This window comes from Hippocampus comes, unplaced genomic scaffold, assembly GCF_001891065.2.
Source record: "Hippocampus comes isolate QL1 unplaced genomic scaffold, H_comes_QL1_v1.1 scaffold68, whole genome shotgun sequence".
In the NCBI taxonomy this organism is placed as follows: domain Eukaryota; kingdom Metazoa; phylum Chordata; class Actinopteri; order Syngnathiformes; family Syngnathidae; genus Hippocampus; species Hippocampus comes.
In genome coordinates this window covers 6,430,957-6,449,125 of record NW_017805625.1, presented here as the reverse complement: position 1 = coordinate 6,449,125, position 18,169 = coordinate 6,430,957, and the positions used below count along the sequence as shown (strand labels likewise).

At 41.9% G+C, this 18,169-nt stretch overlaps 2 protein-coding genes across 38 annotated transcripts in view; one reads left to right on the top strand and one right to left on the bottom strand.

Moving 5' to 3' along the window:
- Nucleotides 1-1,386: 1,386 nt before the first annotated feature.
- Nucleotides 1,387-13,228, bottom strand: lima1a (LIM domain and actin binding 1a). 3 transcript variants are annotated; one of them, XM_019880879.1, is made up of 10 exons: nucleotides 13,153-13,228; nucleotides 10,830-10,971; nucleotides 10,680-10,719; nucleotides 6,186-6,629; nucleotides 4,981-5,035; nucleotides 4,811-4,899; nucleotides 3,917-3,995; nucleotides 3,161-3,195; nucleotides 2,961-3,091; nucleotides 1,387-2,889 (listed from the first exon to the last, which is right to left on the bottom strand). In XM_019880879.1, exons 2-10 carry the CDS (start codon nucleotides 10,949-10,951, stop codon nucleotides 1,836-1,838), a joined length of 2,049 nt encoding a protein of 682 aa, XP_019736438.1. In that variant the 5' UTR covers nucleotides 10,952-10,971; nucleotides 13,153-13,228; the 3' UTR covers nucleotides 1,387-1,835. The 3 variants fall into 3 exon arrangements, with proteins under 3 accessions (XP_019736438.1, XP_019736437.1, XP_019736439.1); XM_019880878.1 differs by having other exon boundaries at nucleotides 2,961-3,094; nucleotides 13,153-13,226; XM_019880880.1 differs by lacking the exons at nucleotides 10,680-10,719; nucleotides 10,830-10,971; nucleotides 13,153-13,228 and adding an exon at nucleotides 8,499-8,835 and having other exon boundaries at nucleotides 2,961-3,094.
- A 1,958-nt stretch (nucleotides 13,229-15,186) lies between these two features.
- Nucleotides 15,187-18,169, top strand: part of znf740a (zinc finger protein 740a) — a 19,733-nt gene continuing 16,750 nt past the window's right edge. For 17 of the 35 annotated variants that reach the window (XM_019880842.1, XM_019880841.1, XM_019880831.1 and 14 more), the window contains exons 1-4: nucleotides 15,189-15,807; nucleotides 17,198-17,366; nucleotides 17,513-17,695; nucleotides 17,895-18,041. In XM_019880842.1, coding sequence (XP_019736401.1) covers nucleotides 17,322-17,366; nucleotides 17,513-17,695; nucleotides 17,895-18,041 — 375 coding nt within the window. In that variant the 5' untranslated portion in view covers nucleotides 15,189-15,807; nucleotides 17,198-17,321. Of the gene's footprint in view, nucleotides 15,808-17,197; nucleotides 17,367-17,512; nucleotides 17,696-17,894; nucleotides 18,042-18,169 lie in introns of all 35 variants that reach the window. The other 18 variants (XM_019880835.1, XM_019880829.1, XM_019880818.1 and 15 more) reach the window with 4 other exon arrangements.

Sequence of the window (18,169 nt, the reverse complement as noted above, 5' to 3'; positions counted from 1 at the left end):
CTTTATTTTAACCTTTTCCAGGCAATGTAATTTTGCTCCATACATGTGTTCTTGTTAGCAAACTACACAGCATTTTCCAAGAATTTATCAAATTACAAGATGTTTTTATACTCAAAGGGAAGACATACATCTTTTATGGAAGGATAGTTAATGTCCAAAAACACAAGTAAAAATTGTTTAAATGTTCTTGACCATGAAGCCATAGCTATGATTGATTGCTCTCAGGTATATTTAAATATCAAAACAGATCACCTTTTTATTTATTCAAGTCACATTTGTCCTCTGCATCGTGTCGTTTTTGACTTTCATCTTATTTGGGCGGAGAGGGGAGGATCAATGGTTTTCCAATAATTGAGGATTAACTTTCACCTGCACTTTCTTTCAGCACATTTTTAGCTTCCTGGCATCAATTCTATTCCTCCACAAAGGGGGCACAGAAGGAAGATTTGTTTTCAATCTGCTCCATTTGTGCCACAAACATATGCTAAATTCACGAAACACAAAATTGAGCCTTGGTGTGAATTTGGGATGTGCTGCAGCTTGGCTCTGTTACCATGAATTGCATAAGCAGCGTACGCTGTAAAATGTCTGAATCCATGGATGTTGTCATCGGATTACAAGCTTTACTCTGATGAATTTGTTAAAAAAAAACAAAAAAAAAAAAAAAACAAAGCAGCCAACTATAGACCATTCTGACCAAAGTGCCCACACGTATACTTATTGTCCTCGCGTCATGTACTGTAATCTGTTTATTCATGTGTGCTTTTTACAGTTATCAAAATTTAACAAATGGTGCTCTTGTGCATTTTCACCCCCAGCTCATGATTATTGCAAAACAATCAACCAACCCGGGCCTCATATATAGCAATGCCTCTTTTGTGTGAAGCAATCCAATAAAAACCAAAAAGTTATATACAGTACATCCAAATTTACATTTTATTGACATTTGAGATATAAATGTAGCTTGATGTTCACTTGTGCCTTTTAGGTACATATGTTGCACATATTAAATGTCTTATCATACCATTGTGCTTTTTCTTTCATGTTAGCATGGATCCAACTGCGTGGTTCATGGTGGACAATTCAAAACATGAATGGATGCCATTTTGATTCTGTCGTGAAGTCTTTGCGTATTAAAGCTTAAATGGAAATTATATGAAAATGCCTCAATCAGCGTTAGGGAATTTTCCGTGTGTTTGACATAGATTTTATGTAATTCATTCATTAAAAATGACAAACAACCCCTTAAAATTGCCTTTTTAACGTTTTATTTTATTCGAACAACTTAAAACAGTACAACTGAAGTCGAATCCATTCTGCAAGTTATTTAAAAATCATACAGGAAAAACAAATCAGCGGCACTTTACATACAAAAACTTTTTTTTAAATTACGTACGTCACAAAATCAAATATGGAGAAATTTTTTTTGAAAATATATTAATCAGGAGCGCTTTGTCAGTGTCTTTCTTTGTGGCACTAAGAACATTTCAAGAGCATCTTGGGTTGGTCGGTCTGATTCATGCTCAAGGGTAAAAAATGATTACACAAATGTGACATTTCAACTCCCTTTTTATCGGTTAGGCTAATATGGCAACACCGTAGTTTCTGTTTAGGTGTTCGGCAAAAGTAAAGCTATTCAGAGCAGCTTCTCAGTTGTGATTATTTCTTTACCTGAGATTTGTTTCCAGTCTAATTAATGTCTTCAGCACAGTAGTACGGTAACTGAGATATTTGACTCCTCAAACGGTATAATTAGGAGTTGAACAATATACAAAGCTAAAACCAAAAAGCATTAAACTTGAGAAATGAGACAAATTGAGTTGACTATGCTCGTCTCAGTAATCGTCTTCGTCTTCATCTTCGTCCTCGTCGTCATCGTAGTAACGGTTCCTCTTGATGATGTCTTCTGCCGTCAGCTCCTCTGCGTCCCTCTCGTCTTTGTCCTCCTCCCAGAAGCCGACGTCCTGCGAGGCGTGGTTCAGTTTGGGCTGCGCGGGCGGCGAGGGGGACGCCGAGATGTCAGGAGAGATGGTCAAGGAGCCGTCGTCGGCCAATGGGCTTCCTTCCTGTGCGTGTTCACCACCTTGATGGTCACCCTCCACGACCACCTCCGGGCTACTTTGATTGACTACTTCACTAGCGATTTGCTTCTCTCTATCATCTCTCTTCCTCTGCAGATCCACTTTCTTGTCTGCCATTCTTTCTTGAGATGAGCTCTTTTCCTCCAGGGACGCTCGCCATTCCTGCAGGGCCTTGAGAGGCCGGCGAGGCTCCTTGGGAATGGCGGTGGGATTGGGGCTGGCCTGGGCAGCCAAGGTGAAGGCCCGACTGCGTTCCCTTAGAGAGGAGCTCCTCCTCAGACTCGTCAGTTCGGCACGCTCGGTACTGTGGGATGACGAAGCGGAGGACAGCGAGTCGTCCTCTGGGGGCCACTTGGCCCTCCAGGCTCGTCCCGAGCCGCCGCCCTCCATGGCAGGGCTGCGCAAGCCTGCGCCGGGGGTGCCTTCGCCGGCAGGGGGCGGCCAGGCGATCCTCAACCTGCGAGTCTCGGCCGGCTTCTCTGCGGAGCTGGCGGCCGTCTGCATCCGAGTCTCCAGGTGTGCGGCGAGGTCGGTCACTTTGACTGGTGGGGATGCTTCTTCGGCAGTTGGGGTGGGCTGTTTGTCTGACATGCTCTCCACGGACTCGGCTCTGCCTCTCTCTGCCGCTACTTGTTCTCTGGGTTTCACCAACTCCTCTTCGCCTTCATCTCCGTCCTTGCGAGGCGCCCACAACTCCTTGTGAGGCCGGTGGCCGAAGCCCTCGTCGTAGTTGCCTTTAGCTTTAAACAGCTGACTGAAATGAGGCTTACAGTACACGTTGCCGTGCAGAGAAGCAAAGTTGCCCAGGCTGAAAACAGACATAAGGCGGCATCGTCAGGAAAAGTTGTTTTTAAACGACATTTTGGACGGGATAACAACCTTAGCTTTGTGCTGCAGTGGACGCAGCGGAAGCAGCTCTTGTGGTAGATGTGCTGAAGAGCCGCCAATCTCTCCAGGGGGTACACCGTCTTCTGGCAAGCAACGCACGTCTCCTTCACTGGAGGGCAGAACTTCTGAACGCACACAAACGTATAGTTTGAGTCTTGTCTACTGACTGAGGGCTGCGCTGGTGGACTCACCCTGGATGGTTTTGGAGGCTCACTGCTAGTATCCCCTGAAAAATACACACGCACACAAACTCGGTTTACTTTCATTTTACACTACTCGCACTAAAAGCTTTCCAGTTACATTTCAGGAAGAACCTAAAAGACAGTGAGACATTTACAGCTGGACTTAATTTGACATTTTGTCACTTTTGAACACGTGTTCAACTGTTCTTTGCTTTTGTCGTGCATTCAAGGTCACAGAAGGTCGAATTCAGTTCATCTCTTCAAATTATACTGCATTTTAAATTCATTCTGAAATTTCACCCACATTTAGCCCTAACTTTTTACGAGTAGTGTATAGTGACACTCACATTCGCAATGTATAAGTCTTCTATTAAAGACAGACTTTCAAGTCAAAGTTGTTTTTTTTTTTTTTTTTTTTTTTTTGCACTGAGCTGGTTTAATTTAAGCACCGTGTGCACTCAAGCTCAATGCGATCACTCCTGCTGCCTCTTTGCGAAAAAAAACAACTCAAAATAATTCACATGGGTACACATTGACACCTTTGTGGCGAAAGTCTGGTTTGTTTGACAAGATTTGAGCACTCTGCGCGCACTCAAGCTCAATATGATTTTTCTCTACCTGCCAGTTCTAATAACTACCACCGCGCGTAAGAGACATAACCCCAATCACTCATGACAACACATGCCTGAACTAGGCCACATGCGGGGCGGAGGGGGGTAACTGTTCCGCCTGAGTCCTCTCATGTGGATCCGGTCGGTGACTCACCATTACACTCGGGTCCTGGCGTCACTTTCTCAATTGCAAGTAGAGATATTTTGGAGGGCAGCACCTCTGGTATCACAGCCTGGAGAACAACAAAACGGCTGTTATGTCTGCAGTGTTGTCGTAATCACAGGGGGAACAAGTTGGTGGGGGGATAGTGATCAATCAATACGCAGGTATATACACATACAGTCCCACCTCCACTTAAAGTTCACATTCAATTGAAATCTGCTATCTGATGAACCGCTTCATCCATTTGTTGCATTCCATTGCTGTCCAATGAGAACCATCGGTAGTTGTAAATGGGGGGGCGAAAAAAAATTAACATAAAAAACATGCTTTTAGTTGGACAGTGCTGATTCCAATCCAAATTTCAAAATATAGCACAAAGCGCGATGCAAAAAAAAAAAAAAAAACATTCCAGTAAACTGGACCCAAAGGCCCACACATGCGTCCTGCAAGGAAAAAAAAAAAACCACCAAGGCAGAGCTTTTTTCCCCCTTTTATTTATTTAATTCTTGTCCTGTAAAAACATACCTGAGATTCCACGAGACCGCTTCCAAATTTAAAACCTTGCCTATTGGCTCAATAGGACGCCACAAAATTGTCTGGAATGACGAGATAATGCTCTCAATTTAGAAGCAATGCAAAGCCACAAAAATCTACCTCAACTAAACTGAAAGTTATTTTCTTGTTGGATGGTTCAATGTAGTTGGAAACAAGCATTGGAACCCTTTTCATTGTACTGGTCTGTGAGCAAACGTTTGCCACAGAGTTTCATATAATTCTGCTACATGTCCCTGATGACTGGGGTCTTCTAATGAGGACACTAAGGGCACTTTATAGTGCTATTGCCCCGTGACCTATTACAGGGGAGGAGGCCGTTCTCTTACTCACAGATTTAGTGTTGCTTTGTTTGGACACAGCAGCAGAGTATTTGGCCAGCTTCTCCCTTAGTGAGGTCTTCTCCAGCACGCGGTCACACACTGATTGGAACACAACACGCAAAGTTCATATTTTCCTTGTATCAATCTTAGCCGTGAGTTGAAATTAATGCGAATTCTCACCAGAGGTTTGCTCCATCTCTTCTGACGAGGCACTTAGTAGAGTCGACCTGGAGCCCTGGATGAAAGGGGGAAAAAATGATGGTTGAACATTGGTCTCCTCCCTTAACCTTAACACTTAATTCAATCACTGCACTCGTGTATCAGCTTATCATTACTCACAGGCCACTTCCACAAAGCGAGGCCGCCTTCCTGTCTTTCAGCAAGATCGTACTGTAAAAGGTTACGCTCCCATGCCCCGTCTAGACGCAAGTTATAATGCTTCAGCCCGTGCGCGCCGCATGTCAAACTGCCTACCGAAGCCCGAGTGATCGTTAAGACGATCCGACGAGAGCGTGATGAGAAAATGTGGAAAGTGTGATAACAAAAGTCTGAATGATGAAACAGCCCTAGGTCAGGAATGTTCCGACATTCCTTGCTCGGCCAAGGAGAGCTCTTTTTTTTTTTTTTGTGCATACTGAGAAGATCCTTTACAAGATCTAGATTAATTGAGGCGTACATATAACAATTTAGTAATGTTATAATTTAAAAAAAAATTAACCCACATAAAACATTGCCCAATTGTTTAGGATGAAACTGATTCTATAGCCACACAATAATGCAGATCCAAAATGGGCGGGCGAGAAATGTAAGAATGGACGTTCGAGAGGCTGTTGTCAATAATACCCATTCATTGACTGCACTGCTGTTGAGCATTTCCGTGACTGACTCTTCATACTTAACCCTTTCAGCCACGTCTACAAATTAAGTATTATTGTCAAGAATATACTGTGAAGGTACAACTTGGCAGAGCCACTTCATATCCGCTAAAGTGATTTTTTTTGTTGTGAAATCTTGAGGGCGACAGACACTTTTCACGCTTTGCTTTTCAACCACATGTACAAATGAATTTAGAAATAAAGTTCGGCATTATTGTAAAACAAACTGGTATATCTACACACGGTATTGTATTGGTGCGGCTTGGCTAACGTCTGGATCTTACATTTATTTTTTGCTAACACAATTAACAGTTTTCAAACGTTTACTTTTCGTTGCTGATACTTCATGAATATGAAGGAAACACAAGTCAGTAGATTAACTCTTAGTGAAACTATTTAGCTTTCATATTTGAGGACTTCTATTTTTGCTATTTTGTATGATTCAATCATGTAACGTGCCGTCCGTTTCCAATGTAGGAAGAGAAATGAGCAATCCAGATGGTGGGTCACCTTTAGCGGGGTATCGTCTGCCTTCTCAAACTTCATCTTCAGATTGTTGAGTGGCACTCTGGGCTTTTCATAGGAGGCACGAGGACTAGTCGGAACTTGTTCGTCAGGCTTTTCTGGCGCTTTGCTCTGTGTCGGCGCATCTTTGTCCATCCCACTGTGTTCTTCTGCCTGTAGAGCAGCAGGGGGCACGAGGACGGGATCGGTGGCAGGTGTGCTGGGTGGAGCTTCCTGTGGAGGCCGCCAGGCCACCGGACTCTTGGGAGTAGAGGGCTGCTCGCTGACAGAAGCCGCTCTGGTCAGGGGAGGAAATGTGCTTTGATTGTTTATGGGCGCAGAGATGAATGGAGTCTTGTCCTGATGACTGCCGTTCCCCGCTTGCTCCCAGCGCTTCTTCAAAGCACTCAGATTGCTTGGGCGCTGGGAGGTGGACGCGCTGTCAAAGCCCTGAAAGACAACACAAAAATGGTTGAGCGAGAGCAACATGAAAAGGCACCCTTACTTGCTAAGACTGCACCATCGCAGGGAAACATTCTGGAAAGGAAATGCCAGAATTGCCTTGCCTGACTTTACTGGTTCATTTACAGAACAGCTGTTAAGATAAGAGTCCAAGAAATACTGAAGATGTCTTTGCCGAGTCTGTGCGAGGCACAACGAATGGGCCAAGACATATCGAACAGGGCTGAGCATGCATTCTGCATTCCATCGTGAACAACAACTTCACCTTTTACGAACACACAGTGGAAGGCTCTGTTTGCCGTTCATGCCAATAATAAAGCATGCGGCGTGGCGGACAAGACACAGCATATCGATGGGAGGCAAGCTGGCAGCTGCTGTGTGACCTTCGAAAAACTTCCTCAATTGTGAAAGAGGAATGACACGCTGAAGAAAAGAGGATCTGAACACGGGTGTGCGTCAATCGCGCTCACAAAAAATCACAGTTTACTTTTGTTGGTATGCTTAGCCAGCCTCGAATTATCGCAACACTGTAAAATTGTTCAACTGAAAAGTAGAACCTAAAAATGACATGAGAGTCTTCTCACAATCTATCCACAATGTACCAGTATGCCGACAACTCGCATTTCGATGCAGTAACAAAAGGAACAGTCAAATCACTGACGTTCTGCAGCGAGGCCAAAATGAAAGACGGTGAATGAAAAGAGACACAAGAGCAAAAAAAAAGCAATAAAGTCAACCTGTGGCAAAACTAGGCAACAAGATGTGGGAGAGCGTCCTCTGCTCGGTCTTGTTCCGATGAGTACGTGGTGGAAGTTTGCCAGATGTTAGCCACCAGACTAAATACGCTCCCATGACTTAGTCCAACCCCTCTGACAGCAGGAAAGAGTCAGAAAGCCCAGCAAACTCAAGCAGGAAATGATACATATGAGCAAAGTTAACTCTTTGTTTACTGTGCACTCATTGGCTAAGAAAGCTCTTCATTCCAACCCCGCGCTCAAAAGGCCAGACAACTGCATTCAAACCTGATCGGGAAATGGATATCCTAGGCTGAAATGGTCCATTCTTTTGGATGTGAATAAAATCAACGTTTAACAGATGAGCAGTCTGTGCACGGAAAAACTTTAATGGTCTTGAAACTTGTTGTGGTTCGTGAGTACATATTTAAGTTTTGATTTTGTTGCATTTTGATGAGTATTTCAAGATGGCACTGACAAAAAAAGTCAAAAATAATGCAATTTTTATACAATTACAATACAATTTAATACAGAATATTTGCATTCTGTTGCATTTCATAAAAACTATAAATTATAGTGATTAAGAGTGCACGACTGTGTTGTGTTATTTTGACTTCAAGATGGCGCCGCGAGGGTGGTTGCCATTACAGCAGCTCTTATATTTTGTTCTTCTCCTTCTTCCTTTCATAACTTTGCTGCTGTGAATTGGGAATTTCTCCATTGCGAGACTAATAAAGGTCTTCTTATTATCTTAAATGAGGACTATGTCTCATATTTTGATTACGTAAATTAATTCCACCAGGATCAAAAATTAGGAACTGCTCAGCAAAACAACAACCAAAATCAATGTTGAATACGTATCTTTAGAGAGGCCGAATAGCCAACACAGCTCCATGATTACATATTATGCAAGTCAATTATCAAAGGTATTTTTTTTTAAAGGCTCCCTATGCTATGAAATGAAACCCTTTGTTACATCAATAAGTGACAACCCAAATTCCGATGAAGGAAAATCGTCCGATCGCCTTCTCTCATGTCATTGATGTTTTTATTTATTTGATTTATTTGAATAAACTCTACAGGAGTGTGTTAATGTGCCGTTAGATCCACAACCAATACTTGCCAACAAGCCTCGTAGCTCTTTTAATGTTGACGCGGGCTTCTTGGCAGCGTCCCTAATCACATTTCTCCTCGACTTAACACCAACTTTAAAGGGGGGCCCAGGTGTCGGTAACGTCCCGGATGAGCTGCATTTTCTCCATCTGTTAAAGCTCTTCATTGTTGACTTTTACTTAAGTTACTCGTGCGCATTGTATGCCTGCAACCGACTTGTACCCTGTAGAGGTTTTCGACCCTTTCATGCCTTTTTCCCCTTTGTGACCCGAGCTTTTGGCTTTATGATGCTCCCCAACAAACATCAGGAATGTTTTGAAGAAGATCAGCTTAAACTTTTGTTTGGTCAGAATTTTGATCTGTGTCATTCGTTGTCATGACAGCCAACCCCCCCTAAATATAAACGGTTGCATCTTAGCAGTGGGATGTCAAACTTGTCACATATGTTATCTCTAATTATCTTTACACCAACATCTGGTTCGACTGGCATCCACCGTTAAGTTTCCTTCCTGCCCAAACAAACCAGTGACTTACAAAACCTCCCAAGCCGAACCACCGTTTGTTTTTTTTAAAAAAAAATTAATGGATAGCTAAGTAAGTATTCGAATGAATGTAGTGTTTCAAATGGACAATGGGATGACCCCAAATGTTTCGCTGATTGATGCACAGGTCAGAATGGAGCGAATCGATTCTCCACACTATAAAGCTCAGAGTTGTGGAATATAAAAGTGACTCTTGTAACATCACAACCTTTTGTGTATGCGTGTCGTTTCACGTTGCTATCCTACGTCAAGTCTTCCCAGACGAGTCTATATTTGAGCTTTCGGAACTCTGCTTTCACATTTTAAAACTTACAACTTAGAGTGGTGAGGGTGAAAGAGATTTTTTTTCCTACTAACCCACCCTTCGTGTACTTAAATGTTTTTTTTAACCAACAAAAGGAGTTTCTTTTCCCGAATTGCCCTTTGCATGACAACAACATGGCATTTGAACAGGTTTCACGGCTAGACTTCACCCTTTTATTTCCACTTGGCAAAATCTTTGAAAAGTAATGACTGACATTGTGAGGACTTGTGCACAAACACACACAGACAAGCTCAAATGACAGATGGTGTTTTTTACGCTGCTGATTGAAATTAGCCTCAACTACTCCAGGGCACCTCAAATAGTTTTAACACCGTTGCATCCCTGAGATCTTTGTTTGTCTTACACAAAAAGTTAAGACTGGGTCAACTACAAATGAAACTTATTTAAAATCTCAAAACAACTGATCACAACAGATGACACGTTCTCATAACAAGCTTTTTTTTTTTTTACCCCAGGAGGGCACCACATAGCGCACGGCCACGTTACCTTGATTTTTTTCATGATAGTGGCTGGCCAGTTATCCATGTCATAATAAGAGTAATCATTAGTCCAGCTATGTGTGGTTTGTCTTTCATTCAGACAAAGCTGAAAACATACAGTCGCAACACCAGAGACCATTGCGAGCAGATTAGGATGACTGAGGGCGGATTATGCGTTTCATAGCCTGCCCACTGCTACAAGCGCCCAATGAGAGGTCAGCCAGGACAACACAATTTGCCAAAACTTGTGCTGCTGACGTCATAACGTCTATCTGGCATCATTGCTCTATCCACTTCAGGAAGGCCACTACTTTTCGTTCCGTTCAAAATCCAGACATCGATTGATAACCCTAAACGGAGATACAGTACAGTGGGAACTGTGGAAGCATAAAATTGTAAATTGGGAATTAAACGGAGGTTTTCAGGTGAATAGGAAAATGTACTGTTCACAAGTCAAAGACACAACAGTCAGCTGGCCCTCGGGCGACTTGTGGTCTTTGGGCGAGATTGGAACTCACGGGCACCATAATGGTGACCTCTACCTTCGAAGCACAAATCTACAAGCAACATGAGAACATGATTCACATGTCTCTGCCCCCGGCTGCTCAGTAAAATACTGATTTAAAAAAAAATAAACAGAAATCGACACCGCAAAGTGAACTGTGCGGTCGTTTAGTATATGCATCTCAACTTGTCCAGGATGCTTATAAAAGAACAACAATGGAATGTGGAAACATATATGATACATACTTGTTTAAATATATTTAAAAAAAAAAAAAAGGAATAAATTGCAGGTTGGACTTTGGAGGTTACAGTGTATCTGAACCATCTAAATATGTACTCACTCCTTTTCTCTTATGTGCATCCTCTGCAGCTTTCTGGTATCTGAAAAAGGTCACAACAACACAAACATTAGGGCTTCAAAACAATTTAGTGTGCGGAAGGACAAATCAACATAACGGCAGTTCTACGCAGTGTACTTTTCGTCGACTCACTTGGAGAAGCGCTCAGCGATGGCGTTGCTTCTTCCTCGTCCGCTGACCAGGGACAACTCCTTTGCAGTGACACGCAGTGACTGCGACACCCACGACTTTCGACTGAATGGAGCGCTATCCATCTTTGCAGCTACCTAAATTCCTACACGCAAACACATCCCAAAAGTCAGCACGCCCCACAATCACTCCCCCTTCGCCAAAGTTTGGTGCCAAACAAATTAAAATAAACATACAAAGCTTGATACTCGATATGCATTCCTGCTATTGACACGTTCCAACTTGCACTCCTGTGCCTGCTTGATTGCAAGATGAAAAACTGCAAACAGCTAGGCTGTTATTTTCGGAGGGCCAGCGCACGCTCTGCTCTGCGAATATAACTCGCATAACCACACGGCTCAAAACACACAGTTGCTATTTAACTTTATTCTGACCAAGCCATATCACAACAGCGGCAGACCGATGATAACCCTCCATTACCTTTTCTGCGTTTAGTGGAGTGGAACTTCCAAAAGTCTGGGAATGAATCCCATTTCTGGTGTTCACAGCGTACTCGACATGATTTAGGAGCAATGCGGGGAAAGGCAGAAGAGCAATGCTAAGACATAAACACTCTAAAAAAAAAGAAATATGTCGTGTTGTGTTGTTACCACAGAGGGTCAAGAGAAATAAAATATGAACAGAATTGACATTTGCGGTCAAACTGGAGAGACTGCATTTGACCTTTTGAGGTTCTAGTTAAGTCAAGTCAAATTTATTTACATATTAAAGATCTTGCGTTTGTAGTATTTAATTAAATATGGGTTGAACATGATTTGCATATTATTGATTCAGTTTTTATGTGTTTCACAACATCCCAACTGACTGGAATTGGGTTTGTGTACAGCCCTTGATCACAGAAAAGTCTCAAAAGGCTTCACATGCCCACAGTTGACAAATATTAACGACATCCCTTGATTTTAACCCCTACCTACCGCCCTTTGATTTGCACAAGCTGAGTGGCATTTTACCACAGGAGTTAAATTCAAAGTAAACAAAGCAAAGCGGGAGCAAGTGTTTGATTGCCTTTACAAGTATACTACCATATCCAGCACCAAGCACTGATTGTCTCAATGTCGAGGTTGTTCGCTCTGGCCCGCTTACATAATCACTACGATGACAACATCTCGTGTGGACTTTGGACAAATTATTGAACGCACATTCATATTTTCACTTGCTGTTCTGGCATTGTGAATTAAGATTCTTTCCTTTCATAGCGTTATTTGCCACCACTCTCGTTGATGTGTTTCTGCTGAGATTAAGTGTCTGATTACATGGGGGGGGGGTTGTGACAATATGAAGAAGTCATCATGGTGTCAGCAATGGCGTGACATGTCAACCAGTACAAAGCCAGAGCTGCTGAATGAACGCTGACGTCAGCAAATGGTTACATTATGAACTCCTTCCAAAAAAAGAACACGCTTTCAGAATTCTTTCCATTGTTTGTCTCAGTTAAATCAATTGAAATAATAGATTACTAAAGAGGGTGGAGTGTCTCGGAGTGTGACACATTACTTTGTTGGTTTTTTTTATATCCTGTCTACTCTAAAATGTGACGTTCGTTGCTTTAGCGCTTGTGTGCAGTCATTACAACCACAGATTATGACAAATGGGAAGGGAGTGCTTGGCTTGGTGATGGTCCATAATTTAGCATTCAGCTCTTTTAGGGTGATAAAATATGAAGAGTGGCGTTCAGCTCCAACAGTTTTACATAAACAATCGTCAATATTCCTCACCATTTTATATTTTTTAGGTAAGATGCAAACTGAACATAATTATTCAAGTTATCCTGAAGTAACCACAGTGCACTAAAATACTTATGCAGTGCACTGACTCAGAGGCAAAAAGGGGCGTAACACTCCTTAATGCGTAACTGGCCTCAGAGAAAGATTGAAATCATTATTAAGTTGTCAGAACGTCTGATTCTAGAACATTTGCGTAAAACTGGAGAAGCCTGCTTCTGCTGCCCCCAAATGTATGACAAATGATAAATTGCTAGTATATCATTAGTTTAAGTCTAAGTGTGCGACATCGGGGCTAGATATGAAAGTAATGATTTTAAAAAGTTTGAAATTTGGCTAAAAACACGTGAGTTAATTATATCGTAAATCGATCAAATATTTGAGTTTACCACGGGGCATCGGATTTAGTAAGTCATCCCTAAATGAAGGTTGAGAGCATATTATGACAACGAAACTACGTATAACATATGACTACTAAAGGACGAATTATAATTAAATATATACACTCAGTATGTTTTACGGCGTCGTTTAAGAAGCTGTCTTACCTGTACGTACTTCCGCGGAGTTTTGACGAAACTTCGCGACACCTGACACTTGCTACAGCCTGATACATGGTTGCCAGATCCATGTGATGGTCCACTTGGTTAAGGATACCATGGAAACTTAAAACGGGTGATTCCCACAATTTGTCCCTCAATTGCAGTTAAAAAATGTAATGAAATTAAATTGAAACGATTCATATCATCACCGAACACAATTCAAATCGTTCATAATTTAATATGATCACACTCTTAATCAGACTGCTGCCATTAAACAGTGGAACCTGGCAACACTCACGGCGAGGAAAATTTAAGGTGGACTGAAATGAAAGGTGTCACAGGAGTGGAGGAGGTGGGTCATGTGACTTTTATGCACCAATGATCTTTGGTATTACATTACATCTACCTGGCCCTGTTGTGTTTATTGTTCCAAGTCAAACAGCGTACTTTACAAGTTACACTTTAAGAGTATAAGAATCCAAAATTACTTTAAATTACACGGACATATCTTTCCAAAGAAAGAAATAGAAGGAAATGAAACAAAACTATGGAGTCGTTCAGATTGTGACGCATACTCAGCCAAGAGTGGTTAAGTATTAACACAACTTCATTCGTCAACCATTTATGAACATTTATTTTGATATTTTAGTCAACCATTTATGAACATTTATTTTGATATTATCCCACATCAAAATCTGACCAAAAAGGAAAACAATAATTTAATTATGCACCAACTTTTGATTAGGGCTGAATCTGAAAGAGGTGGTCACAATATACAGTATTTTGTAGTCATTTGGGGAAAGGTTTAGCTGCTGTTTTTTTCACCACTTTATTTTTTCAATTCGCTATTCCCATGTAATAAAAACAATAAAAGGTGGCTCAACTTTATTTAAGATTGATTTGATAAATCTATCCAACTGCTATGCATAGAAATTAATGTGTACATATATGTTCTCAACTCTACATTGAGATTTGGTAAACTGACTAATTAGCATGTTGTGGCCCCAATGTCAAAATTCATCGCTACAATTGAGTATGCCGTGACCACAATTTTGTGTCAAGTGTCTTTCAAGTTCAAGTTCAAGTCAACTTTATTTTCAAATGTGCTCTATGTGCAACATAGATGACACAGATGAAATTTCTTTCCTCTCAACCACAGGAGAGAGAGGAGCCGCTGCGGGTGCCCGCGCCACCATCAACAGAACAGGTAACATAAAATGACAAAATAATGCAACACAACACATAAGACACAGACAGTCGTGCAATCTTAATCAATTTTTCTGCATACACTTTGTTGTTTGAAGCAGTTATAGATGAAAGAGGAGAGAATCAAGGTGTTCTTTCACCAGTGGATCAAAGACGTCATGCTGAAAATGTGCACACGCACAATATACAGTATTTTGTAGTCATTTGGGGAAAGGTTTAGCTGCTGTTTTTTTCACCACTTTATTTTTTCAATTCGCTATTCCCATGTAATAAAAACAATAAAAGGTGGCTCAACTTTATTTAAGATTGATTTGATAAATCTATCCAACTGCTATGCATAGAAATTAATGTGTACATATATGTTCTCAACTCTACATTGAGATTTGGTAAACTGACTAATTAGCATGTTGTGGCCCCAATGTCAAAATTCATCGCTACAATTGAGTATGCCGTGACCACAATTTTGTGTCAAGTGTCTTTCAAGTTCAAGTTCAAGTCAACTTTATTTTCAAATGTGCTCTATGTGCAACATAGATGACACAGATGAAATTTCTTTCCTCTCAACCACAGGAGAGAGAGGAGCCGCTGCGGGTGCCCGCGCCACCATCAACAGAACAGGTAACATAAAATGACAAAATAATGCAACACAACACATAAGACACAGACAGTCGTGCAATCTTAATCAATTTTTCTGCATACACTTTGTTGTTTGAAGCAGTTATAGATGAAAGAGGAGAGAATCAAGGTGTTCTTTCACCAGTGGATCAAAGACGTCATGCTGAAAATGTGCACACGTCTGCGACAAGCTAAGTTTGAAAGCAACAAGAAGCCGTAGTGTCCATTGACGAAGAAGAGATTGGCTCACATCTCCTGTCTTTATATGAAGATGTCAGATAAAATGTTAAACGAATGTTTTCAATGGCAAGAGACTGTTGAGGGCAACCATAAAATATAAAACTATAAATTGAAATGAAATTATTGTGCTGTATCAATTAATATTCAGATGAAAATCATTATAGAGGGTTCATTTGAAATGTGTAATTCGAATCAGAGAGCGTATTTGTTGTGTGGGCATTTATTGGGAGGAAGGGGGCTGCAGCGGGGGTTGTTATGCTGAGTGCTCCTCTCCCTCCTCCTCCTCTTCCTCCATCTGCGTCTCTTCAGTCGCGCCTCTGTCCGCGGATAACCGCGCCAGAACAGCTCTCACGAAAAACATCCCAATTATCCTCGAAACGTCGAGTAAATGCCATTATCTAGTATCTAAATGGTTTCTACGAGCGTATAGGGGTCCTTAAATCGACACCAATCGCCTCCGAGTGGTTGAAGAAGATGATCTCTTGGCTCGGGGAGGCTGTGCTGCTGCTGCGTGGGGGAGTGGGTCCTTACATCCTGTGGCGTTTCCTGTGTTTGTAAACTAGACGCTCTCGAAAATCCTCGGCCGACCCGAGCTCCAAGGTAAAACGATCATCCTTTCATTGCCTTTTGGGGGGTTGCTGGTGTTTCGCGAGACATTTTATGGCGAGCGCCGCTTCGTTCTAGACGCCCACGTAAGGACAAGGGTGGACGCGAGACATTTACTCGATGTTTTAGCTTCGACATTAGCCGTCGCGAGCTAACGTTAGCTTGTTCGTCGAGAGGGGGAGGCTCTCTACGACGGCCATTATGAGCGTCGTTATCGCCCCATCTAGTCTCGAGCGACTCGGGCTTTGTCTTCCAATAGTCACTCAGAGAGCGACGTCCCTTAATCCACCTTTCGCGACGGATATGTTCGTCGGGCCTCTGTGTGTTATTAAAGACTAAATGGTGTAAAATAACACGCAGTGTGTAACATTACAGTGGGCGAGGGCGCTACCAAGGCAAGTCAGCTAATGGCTACTTGATGTTCGCTAAACTAGCGTCAGGTTTGGTTGACGCGCGAAGGCCAAGCCCTGCAAAATGTCGAAAAATAGGAATTTATCTTCCTCAAACATTAGGTAGTAATAAAGTACAAACGTCATAACCAGAACATGGTCCATAATGTAGCATTTTTTTGTGATCTTTATTACTCTGTAACAAGTGTTAACAACGTTAGCTTAGCAAAGCTAATATAGCAATGCAGCTTTCACCCAAATAAATATTTTCCTTTTTTTTAAACTTTGGTTCTCATGAGTCTAACATGAGTGTAACGAACTATAAGGGAAACACACTGTACATCATGCTGCAAATACATACTTGCAGTTACCGCGTCGTTTTTATTCAACGATTTAAATGTGTCCTGTTTTGTTGTTAGCTTGTTGCTAAAGAAAGATTTAGTCAAGTGTGACTGTCATTAAAAAAAAGAAACTTTATAGCAGCTTGTTTTCCAATATTATTTCTGACAAGTTTTCAACTAACAATTTTATTACATAAAGAAAAGGTCATACTGAATTACGTTTGTTTTTTATTTTAAGCACTTTGTGGTGGATTAAATGTCATTTTCCATATAAATTCATATCACAGTCCCATGTCAACATGTCCCATGCTATGTACGTTGTCAGTTATTACCATATATTTCTGTGTTGTTTATCACCTTGCAGCATAAATTAGTGCCAATGCTAGGTGAAATAAGTTTAGATTGTTCCTCGGATGCTACACTATTGCTTTAGCTGTAGATCTCTGAAACCAAAAATAACTTTACCACTGTACTTAAAAGCAGTATTATCATATTTTGTGAGATAAATATTATATTCAGATAAGATGCATGTATAGTTCCAGTAGCCCATACTTGGGTAAACATAACCATGGGAGGATATGTAGCTAAAAAGGCAAAAAGTGATGTTGTAATTCCATATGTTGTCTGTTTCATCCACATCCTCCTCTTCTTCAGTTTGAATGCTAGATGAGTGAGGTGGGTGTGGCTTCCCACCAGCCTGACCATCCTGACTGACGGCTCTCTGGATGACCTTGTCCCCACCCCTGTCCCTGCGCTCACACACACCGTTACCACAGCAATGTCACACCTGCCCAGCAGCTCAGTCCGCGACCATATGAAATGGGTTTGTGTTTTATAACACCAAAGTGGTTGCAAGCCACTTTTTGATGAACAGTCTTATGTCACTCAGGATGTTGTCGTCTATAATTGCAGTGCAGTGGATGCATGTCAACAGAAAGTTAATCTTAAATCTCATCTTTCATTTCCCAGGCCGGTCTGCTCGGCTGTGAAGCGGTGCTCTCCAGCATGGCCCTGATGCAGGCCAGCACTATGGCAGCTCCACCCAAAAAAATGATGGCTCCACTCGGACACGCACCACCACAGAGGGACGGGCCTGACCGTGGTCCCCAGAGTCACATGATCCTCCCGTCTGGCATGAGCTGTCCACCATTGGTTAGGATTTACTGTGAAATTTGAGCAGGGAAATTGCACCCGTTGAATTCCACGTGTAATATTTCTTAAGTGTTGACTTTTTCTCAGTACGAGGGAAAAACCTACATATTTTCACTACCGGCTTTCTATTGTCTTTAAAATCTCCAGGAGTTCCAAAAAGCAGGAATTCTGAAATAATATTCTTTGTCCTTTATTTCAGCTGATCCGGAAGGAAGGTGAATTCCAAGCTCCGCGCCTGCTGGATGAGAAGGACATGAGGACCAATGAGGACCTGCAGCAGAAAAAAAAGAACAGGAAATCAGTGGCGCCCTGTAAAGTGAGAGAACAAGAGGGAAGGGGAGGGAAGGTCAGTGGCTGTGATTGCAAAACAGGGAACGGTCTTGGAGCGCTCCCCCTCTTGGGGCTCTCCCTAGTCTACACATTTGTGTGTGTGTGTGTGTGTGTGTGTGTGTGTGTGTGTGTGTGTGTGTGTGT